Source organism: Egretta garzetta, unplaced genomic scaffold (genome assembly GCF_000687185.1).
Source record: "Egretta garzetta isolate BGI_Z169 unplaced genomic scaffold, ASM68718v1 scaffold503, whole genome shotgun sequence".
NCBI classification, from domain to species: domain Eukaryota; kingdom Metazoa; phylum Chordata; class Aves; order Pelecaniformes; family Ardeidae; genus Egretta; species Egretta garzetta.
In genome coordinates this window covers 1,124,252-1,134,840 of record NW_009259107.1, presented here as the reverse complement: position 1 = coordinate 1,134,840, position 10,589 = coordinate 1,124,252, and the positions used below count along the sequence as shown (strand labels likewise).

At 37.3% G+C, this 10,589-nt stretch overlaps 1 protein-coding gene across 1 annotated transcript in view; it reads left to right on the top strand.

Annotated features, from left to right (window-relative positions):
• DOCK4 (dedicator of cytokinesis 4) overlaps positions 1–10,589 on the top strand; it is a 221,258-nt gene that overhangs the window by 97,584 nt on the left and 113,085 nt on the right. Inside the window, 1 exon segment of the mRNA XM_035890904.1 lies at positions 972–1,060. Within this exon segment, the coding sequence (XP_035746797.1) occupies positions 972–1,060 (89 nt within the window).

Below are 10,589 nucleotides of genomic sequence, written 5' to 3'. Positions count from 1 at the left end.
TGAACATTACAGCAAGAACTGTTTTGTGGAGTGGTCTGTTCTAAGTACATAAACCTGGGACACATATTGTCATGCACATGAGGAAGTTTGCACCTCCCAGGGTTAGCACTCAAATCTTGAAGACATGGAAGTCTTTCAGGCAGCCTTTCTCCTCTCCTCTGTTACCCCTCTGTGCTAAATTAGAGCTGCTGGATGGAGTCAGTGCTGCAGAAAAGCAATTTAGTGTGACAGTGGACATGTGGGCTGGCTCTTATTTAGACTCCCAGGACATTAAAGTCAAATAAGTGTTCACTGGTGGTTAACAAATTGTTAGACTGGCCTGCCTATGGTATTCTGTTTTTTTTTTTAATCTTGCCTGCTTGTTTTAAAATAACAAAAACAATGGAAGAAGAAACATCACTCAAAATGAGTTTTTATGCTAAGACTAACTCCAGTCTAAACCATGAAAAGTGATCATTAGAACATGGTCGGTTTTTCCTTATGGAAAAGCAGCTGTTTTCTAAATGTATTCTGAAATGTAATTTGCTTTTTCACTGAGTACCTCCTGAAGATCACATCCTGTTTTAAATAACTCTGAAGTGTACAACACGCATTTTTCTGTCTGCTAAGACCAGCTACAAGTTCTGTGTCTCCTCTTGAGTGTCACAAGATAGATTTCCATGTGGTTTAGTGCTGAAGGATAGATCTATACAGATGATGAACTTGGTCATGGCTGAGTTCCTGAGCATAATTGCTCATATCTTTCTCTCACCCTTTGCCACACGAAGCAGATATATCGATGGTGCCTTTCTCAAATGGTAAGAGCACTCTCATCCTTTCCACTGAGACAGGCAGTTTCATGGGTCTTTATTAGCCCCTATAGTGTTACTGGTTTTGTGAACAAAAGAGGATTTGTTTAGAGATACGTGGTGAAGCTGGTCTGAAAAACTTGTGTTCATGTTTCAGAGTTAAGAAAGCTATTATTTTTCTAGGTGCAACACAGAGAGTGACTGGTATCAGATCCATGAAAATATCATTAAAAAGCTGAATGCACGTTACAACTTGACAGGCTCTAATGCAGGTGAGTAAGTTGCCACGTTTCTGTTTGCATTCCCAAGTTTTTCTTAGTTTGCAAATGAAGTGGCTCAATTTTAGAAGGACTAATGTCTATGACAGAAATATTTTTTCACATAGCGAAAAATACTTGTATTAGGTGAAAATGCATGATATTGCTCCTCATGTGCATATATAGAAAAAAAAGTCACTAAATTTTCTTCAAGGAGCTACATAATTTCATTCTGTGCTAAGGACCTACAGTTTGATGTGGAGTTCTGTTCACATGTGGGGCTGATCAAATTATTGATCTGTGTTTCTTGACATTTCTGCTTCGCATTTTCATCAGGAATATAAAATTTACCATTGTGATTGTATATTAATTAAACTTCAGAAAAAACTGAAATGGGAGCTACCAGTGTGCTCTGCATTCCTACTGGCTAGCTGAGCAAGATGCAGGGTTGATATTTAAGAACTTAACCAATAGTCCTCCATAGTCAGCTATATGTCACTGTAACTGTCATTCGGGTATGAGATGTAAGAAATGGGAGACGACTGACCTTTGTTATTGTGAGGTGGTGGTTTGACCCATAGGAGATGTTGGATCTGCATTTGGTTTTGTTGGGTTTTTTTTAATCCTGACTTGTAAACTTTTTCTGAATGCTGTCATGCAGAAGTGCAGTCAAACTGGAAATGAAACCTGAAATGGAAGCTTATGAGTCTATTGTCCTTATACTCAAATATGACTATAGAAAAATCTCATTAACTCATTTTCATGGTTGTGCTGTAATTCTAATCCTTTTCGTGTAGTAGACTTCATGCTCCTGTAACTTGATTTCAAGCATAATGATTATCTTGAAAATGTACATTCAACAATCTTCAGCGGATAACCAAGAAGCACATAAAAGCTTATGTTAATTATCAGGACTGAAGTTAGATACTTAACCATTTCTAATACTATTATTTTCTCATATGGAGTCTAGCCACCTATATATATATTTAACGTTTAGATTATCATGCATCTTATTGGACAATAAATATAAAAATCACGTAGTGAAAATACAAGAGCACATTACTGAGTAAGTATAATGTTGGGCTTCTTAAATATGTTAACCACATTCATGAAGAATAACCTGCTTTTGGTCATTCTGACTGTCTGTGTAATACTCTGTCACATAGCTTATCCTTTTCCATTCTCATGAAATAAGAGTTCACAGTTAAATACCCAGCTGTCCTAGGAGACACTGGATAAATTTGAATACTCTTAATTATGTTAATATTCAACATGAAAGACATGTGGGACATGAATTTTTTTCCAGGTTACAGGGGGCTGTATTAGGTTATTTACATTGCATGTGAAATTTGTTCCTCTGTGACTGCTTAGCAGCCTGAAAAAGCACTTGCAAGGCTTTAGCAATATGTTCAGATACTTCTGCTGACACCTCATGGAAAATATTGATGTTACGCAAGTTTGTATTTTTCATCTGCTGTCTTTTTCTCTAATAGTATTGAATGGCTGGTTCCGAAGCCTCATTAGCCTTGTCTGCCACCTTATAGTTGTCAAAAAAGGAGAAAATCTTGCATTACAGGAGACACGGGTCTTTCTCTCTCTTAGGAACCATTGTAGGTATGAGCCAAATATAGAAAACTTGAATTTTGGGATTATATTGCACTTGCCCTTTTCAAATCACGTTAAAAAGACTTAAGAAGGGAAACACAGTAAGCAAACAATAGCAAAGATGCTTCAGACTATTGTCTATCCTCTGGGCTTGTTCCCTCTTCAGATTCTGTCCTGTGCAGTTTCTTTCAGGTCAGAGATTCTCACACAGAGTCTTTAGTTTCCACAAATTGTTATGTCCAACTGCTGAAATAGTTTATCAGATAATTCATGAGATTCTTCAGGAAAAAAAATTCTTTTGGCTTTCTGGGGAAAACTGAAAAGGAACTCAAAATGTATGTTCAGTGTCTTGCATGTAAAACCCATATTGCCAGACTATAGCATTTGTATTTAGCATTCAAACCCCCACTCCCCAAAAAAGTACTTTTTCTACTTCAACTCATGACAATTCTTAAGTACAGAATCCTCTTGCATCTTATTCTCGGCTTGTGTCTAAAAAAAAATCAAATAAAGTCAAATAACCATCACTTAATACAGCCCAGAAAGGAGCCGGGGACAGATGTTCATCCCATTTCCTCTTCTCAGTGGATGCAGCAATGGAAGGACTCAGTCCCCTGGGTAATTTAGCATCATCTGCTGGAGTGGGAACTGGAATGTGTTTTCTGCATGAATTTTAAGCATAACGAAGACTAGAGTAGCAGGTAGTGGATAGAATTCCCATTCACCACTAGTCTTTGTAGCTGGTGCCAGGTATCAGCTTACTGGAAGACACCTGGTTTCCTAGTGTAGGAGATCAAACCATTAATGCAAAGGCCAAGTTGTGCAGCCTTTGCTGCGTTTCGTAGTATTTTTCTTTCTTACATTGAGTTTGTAGTATTTGTAGAAAAAATACTATTAGATCTAGACGATTTCTTAATTATTAAGCAAACCAGGTTTCAGGAATATCTGGAGTGGAGCTGGCTATAAAAACTATTTTTCCTTTAATGTTTTTAACATGCAAAAATCTGTGGAAAAATGAATATTCCTGCATAGAGATCACACCTAATTACATCAGTCTTACAAGGAAAATAACACATTTCTATTCCTGTATCTGTAGGACCAGAGATCAGTGAAATGTATACTACAGATATAGAAAACAGTTACTGGCTTATCTCAAACCATATAAAATCATCCTTTATCCCCTTATGGTGTATTTTAGGTAGTGAAGCCTAGCCAAAGTCATTGCTTTCATATCAGAGCTTGGGCTTCTGTCAAATGTCAAAATCTCTTTGTAGGGTTTGCAGTGTTGTTCATAGTTGCAGATGTTATTCTTTGGGTGTGACTGTGAAACTGTACTCTGGACCTTTCTTGGGACTACAATAAACAAACAGTGTTGGATGTGGGCTGCCTTTCTCTTTAATAAAGCAGGCACTAATGCACAAAGTGCCTTGTAAACTGTTATTGATCATACAGTAGCTGCTTCATTTGCCTGCAGAGTTACTGTGCCATGAGTGAACCTGTTGATTTTTAAAATGGTTTGAAGTGCATTTTAGGACAAGGGGCAAGAGAATGAGGCCAAATCTGGTTGTCATTAAACACGGTTTTATACATAAATAAATAAATAAAAATCAGAGAATGCAACTCCAATGGTATGTACTTATGCAGAGTGGATTTTTTTTTCTTCTGATTGTTAGTATGAATTTATCACATGCAACTTCATATTCTTGCCTATGACCTTTTTTTTTATTTCCTGCAGTTCTTTAGACTTTAGAAGGTGAAATGTGATTTTTTTTTTTTTTTAATACAGCACATGATGTTGGAAAGAATGTCTAGTAATTGGAGAAGTCTTTCACATCTAGTGTTTGGAGCAGTCCTTTGGGCTCTGAAGGTAGAGGGTTGTTGTCCACAAAAATTACCCACTCATGACTATGAGTAAGTTACACAGTTAAACAGTGATGGTTCTTACTTAATCACCATCAGCATCTTCAAAGTACCTCCTTAGGCACAAAATCTTCCTGCGGGCACCTAAAGCTAAGGTAGCTTTCATTTCTGCCACTGCTTGAAGTTGAGTAGAGGTGGATAGCTGGGCCCACCCAGGACACTTGGAGCAGCAGGGTACCGGTGGGCTAGATTTAGCTTCCTGAGCACTGGGGCTGAAAAAACATGCTGGAGACAATTGCTGTGACGCTTGTGCCCACGCTATTTCAGGGAGTACATAAATAGTCATGGGGTTTACCATAGGAATTATTTAATCCGGTGTTTGAGACATTCTTCAAAGACAGAAAATGTCTTGGTTCAGACTCTGATTTGGAAAAGGATTTTCAGTCTGTCTCACATGTCCCAGATGAGCATGCTAATCACTTGGCTTCTCAGACTTCCCTGCAGCAACTATTCAACTTTGTATACAATCAGAAAATATTCATTATACCATGGGGAAAGTGAAAGTGTCTCTAAAGCCTGCCAAAAAGGGTGTGATTTTCCTAAGTGTGATCTGTATTCATGGCTCTTAGTAAATCCTGTAGAGGAGGGATTTAAACCTGGGTCTCATGTTACATGTGAATATTCTCCCCAGTGAGTTATCTTATAAAAAGCATATTAAAAAAACTGATGGAAAATGCTCTACAACTTCCTCTTTCTTTGCTTTCCTTTGAGAAGAAAGACTGGATAGCTTAGTTTTATTCTGGATCCAAATCCAAGCTTTGGACTCCTGTGTGGATTACACGAAAATAGCAAATGTAGTGGGAAGGTCTTTTCTGTGCCATCATCTTGGGATGCTCTGATGAACTAGACAAGAGTGATGTAATCTAATTGCATGTTTACTGAACGCAGTGTGGTGTGTTCTGTCATAGCAATGCCAAACCTACATTGCAAGTCCACTGGGAACGCATTTAATTATACATTAACTTTAAGTGATGGGAGAGCCTTAAGCTTTAGAGGAAACACATTCAAAATGGTGGGATTTCTCTTGCTGCTCTTGGCTCGAGCATGATTTCTTCCTTTTTTTTTTTTTTTTTTGTTTTAGCTCTGTTGCATAGGAGATCAAAATACAGCTCCTGAAAAATCTATATAAATCATATCCTCTTGCATACAGCTTAGGACATAAAAGAAGAAAAAAAACCAGAAATTACTATATTGTATCTGGTAGATGGCAGGAACATGAATTTTTAAATATGGTGGAGGCAAGGCCTGAATTGGGAGGCTGTTTTTAAGATAAATCCAGGTTGTGGTTTGATTTGTAAAGGATTGTCTTAAGTCTGTGAGCCACAAACTTTTAATTTCTTCCTTTAAAAGAGAAGGATGCACAAGCAGGTTTTTCGAATGAATAGTTTACTCTCTGTAATAAATTCAGACTTGTTTCCATGTACCTGTGCAAAAATCTGCAGGCAGAGGGTCATCCAAAGTGATGCTGCCTAACAAAAGGAGACTGGTCAATAAATAGGTGACTGTATAATGCACTGATTGAAGCATGGAGGACTCGAAGCCCATATTGCTGACAGATGTTTGCCAAGAATCCCATTGTGAGGAATGACAAACTGTCGTCTTGGGGGGGAACGTTATTTATCAAATCATACAGTAAGTTAGGTTGGAAGTGTCCTCAGGAGGTTATGTGGTCCAACACCAGTTCAAAGAGATCAGTGGGATCTAACTGTTTTGAAGTTCAATGAGGTTGCTCATTCAAAGGCACATTTCATTATACTGTTATAATTTTAACTCAGCCAGACCAAAATAAGTTTCATAAAGCAAACATCCTTGGGTTTAGGGAACTATTGTTACCTTACATGTGGGCTTTTTTCCCCAGCGTACATGTCAGTTGGTACTAAATCTCAGTCCAGCTTGGTGGTGGTATAAGACTCAATCAGAGAAGGCATGAGGTAGACCAGCCCAATGCATGAACTCAACTAACAAGATGCAAGTTCTGAGCCAAGTATGGCAACGGAGGCAGTTGGATAGAAACAGTGGTATGTGCTTCGGGGCAGTATATGTCTTCTCCTGCGTATTTACCTGCATTCAGCAGCCTCTTGGCACTCTAATAATATCTTTTCTCTATGGTTACCGTCAAACACTGAGAAATTAAAAAAAACAACAGGTGGCTGTTTCATCTCCTATTTCAGAAAAGTAAGCTTTGGCTTACAAATTCTTTGATTCAGAGAGGGAAGCCTGTTAGAGTAATTATTTACCTTGCAGTGGAGAAGCTACAGAGGCCCCATGAAGTTATATAACCGAGGAGCATCATTTTTCCACACTTCGTATGATGAAAAGCTACAAGAGATCAAATACAGCAGAGAATTGGTACCTTGGTATAAGTTTACAGAGTGCAGTATTTCTAGGAACAGAGCTGTGGTACTTATAGTATTTTCTAGATAGAAGAAGCAGTGTAACTATGTTTGCATGACACTACCCCAGCAGTTCACAGCATTGCCCCCCTCAGAGTTGTTGCAAGGAGAGCTTCTTCCTGTGAATCAGTGTGAGAAACCTCGGATGGGAAACAAAATGTGCATTCCCTGCTGGGAGCAGCTCTAGCTGTTGGCCACAAAAAGGAGGTGTAGGCTCACAGTGGAGAGATGAGTGGAGCAATGGCTGGTGGAAAATGAGGAAGAATGAGGGCAGGAGTGGTAACATACGTGATGGAGACGATAGAATAGAACAAAGTATGTAACTTTTAGGTAACTCCTGGGTACATGATTAATCACATCAAACTATGCCCTGCATCTATGCTCATCTGAGGAGAGAAGACCTCTGGTGTTTTTCTGTTCTCAGAAGGATTCATAGATGTGTCAGTGATGCTCTGAAATGAATTTTATATCTACATGTCACTAACATTTAAACAGCAAGTGTATTTGTTTAATTACTCTAGTTCTGTGACAATTTATTAGTCTGTCAATTTTAATCTTTGTTACGTTTTGTGACAAGGAGATTATGTGTATTCCATTTTCATGTGTTTAAGAATTAGTTGTCACTGAAGGCTGCTATTTGAAATACATTTAAAGTAAGAATAGTGCTCATGCGCTTCACTAAGTACACAATGAATTAAGACATTCCTTGTTGTTCTCAACAAATGGTAAAGCTGAAAGGTTAAATATATAGAGATTTTTTCACATAAATTGTTGTTCAAGATCATTTGGCCCTGTATGACAACTTTGATGTATAAAAAAAGCCAGTTTTAGAGCAGGTTTTTAGACAAGGATTTGTAGAACTTTACTTTTCAGGTACCTTTTATCGGGTGGATGTTCAGCAATCTAATGTTAAACCTTTTTCCAAAATTCAGGAGAAACCAAATCTTTAAAATTTGTAGCCTAATTTAGCGTGTATTACAGTAGTTCTGGGAAAATATATTAATCCTTAAAGGTGGCAGACGTATAGACCAGTCAGATGTAATTTTGTACATTTTGACAGCAGTTCAACTGTGTGGTGTTGAATGTGAATGTTCTGGCTTTATCATAAGGACTTCAACAATCAAGATCAAGGTAGATTTTTGGTGTAGTTATCTGTACGTGTCCTTCATATAGCATGACTTGTAGACTTTGCTGGAGGTGAGGGCTCTAATGAAGTTAAACTCAACTGTGCTCTTGGGTATTGCTAAAAGAGTTGTTTTTAGAGAAGAGTGAAATATGTGCCATTATGATACTGTTGGGGACATCTTACATCTAGTAGAAGCTAATGACTTGCTGTTCATCTCAGTACTGTGATAATGTATGTGATTGAAATGGCACCCAATTTAAACCTTGAAATTCCTAGGAAAGGCTACATACTAACTGGCTTATAGTTCCATCTTGGAATTGGGTTATGTCTTAGCAGTGAGGTTTTTATAAGCCTTTTCCAAAAATTCATTCTGCTCGTTACTATTAAATAGTGTTGTTGACTTCCTTTATCTACTGAAAGAAGAAAAAGTCTTAATACTACTTCAAATGGTAAATTATAGAACATCTATGCATGATTTTAGCTCCTTCAAGGGTTATATTTACAAATTCATTACAAATGTTACCTGGGCTTTTATGGTGGTGCAGATTTGGTTTTTAAACCCTTTTTTAGGTCCCATTTAAAAGTTGACTGTTTATTTGAAATAAGACACATAATTGGAATGCAAGTAGCTAAGTTTCTAATGCAGTGGTGTGAAAACTGAGTGGCAGAGCTGCACTTTGTGAAGGAGAAAATTATAGGTGTTTCGCTGGAACCTTTTGTCTGTTATTTGCACCAGAAGCAATAGAAAACACTTATAATTGTAAATTTGTGTATTTTGTGCACTGCCTAATATGTTAGTTAATATTCAGTATGGAAAAATGTCATTTTAAAAAATTTTTGAGCAAGATGCTTCACCTTTGCAATACAACAGTGTAGCGTGGAAATGGGTATTGACATGCTGTGTGTGTTGTTAATAGAAAAGGGCATCAATGGGCATGCTAAGGTAAGAATTGGAGAAATGATTGCCAAGATCATTATTGACTGCATAAGGAGGTTAGACTAGAAGCTTATAATAGTCACTTAGCCTTCTGATCCTTTAACCTTCATCCTGTGGTCATTCTGTCAAAAAATACTTGGGGCTCTACCATCTGCCCCGTAAAGAAATTCCAAGCCAGTTTTCTTGTGATAATATAATTCCATTTGCATTTAAGTGTTTTTATTCCATGTGAAGAAGGAAAAAAAAAAAACAATTTGCCATGCTTAAGGGCATTTCTGATAACAGCCTTAGGTACCAGAGCTCATTTAATTCATGAGCTCCAAGAAAGTTGTCAAAATTTTGCAAAGTCTGTTTTTCTTGCATTCTTTTTTACTGAGCTAAAAACTAGAATTTAAATCTGAGGAAAAGAGAAAGAGTTTGGAATTTCCTTTGATAATTCAAAGTAATCACAATCAAGTCTTTAACAAGGCCGGCGAGGATTGAATCTCCCTCTCTTTTTTTTTCTCTCTGTTCTCAGGCTGTAATCTGTGGGATTTACTACATAGATTTTGCTGTGGCCAAATCACACCAGATGTATACAGTTATTTTTCCCAGATCATGTTAAATCAATAAATTATTTGTTTGCCAATAACAATGTGGGAATCTACTGGTTTTATCTTTGCAGTGGCAGTTTGGAGACTTTAAATACTACCAGAAATGGGAACACCTGTATTCTTTCAGAATACTTTTAACACCCATAGGCAGCTTTATTTGGACAGATGCCTTGTTTTATTACCTTTCTTAAAAGACAAACAGTGCTGAATAGCATTCTGGCTGAGGTTTTTTTTTCTGTCAGCTTCCTGAGCAGCTGCTAGGCATTTTCTTCTTAATATTGATGTAGGATTCTCTGCTGCCACTAGATAGAAGCTGAATGTAAATGTTTTTCCCCTCCCCCCAGAAGCTCCAATGCAAATAATGGTCTGTAAGTGTAATGAACAGTTGCCTTTTGTCATGACTAAACGCAGAAGTCAATAATGCAGTATGAAAGCTGTTTTAAGGTAAAATGACAGGTCTAACAAAAATCTGGAATGCTTATTCAGCAACTTGTCAATTTTCTGTATTCTCTTTCATCTGAATGATAAAAATAATCCATGGTGAACTATGGTAAAAGTTAATTGGGAGAAATTTCATGTGCTTGCAAAAGAAAGAAAAGCAAATCTGTTTGCAGTACCACAGAGAGTTTTGTAGTAGTATTTTCAAAACTGGAGTAAATAAAGAATAATAGCTAACACAAGAGGTTTTAATTACCACTAGGGAGGTAATTGAAATTTTTTCTGAAGGGACAAAGCTACACTATGTACCTAATTAAAGAAAATGTGCCAGTCCTTCAGAGACTGGATAATCATTTTTGTTGTTATGTTTTAGCTCCTAATGTTCTAGAAATGGAAAATTTATAGTTAGGAGGTTTTGGATAGGTTCTAGGTCTCATAGATGATGTAATGTTCACATCAACCACAGTCAGATACAGTGTACGGTGGCATGTTGCAGCTTTCTATTTTGCTTTGTGAGTGCACAGCTGTTCCA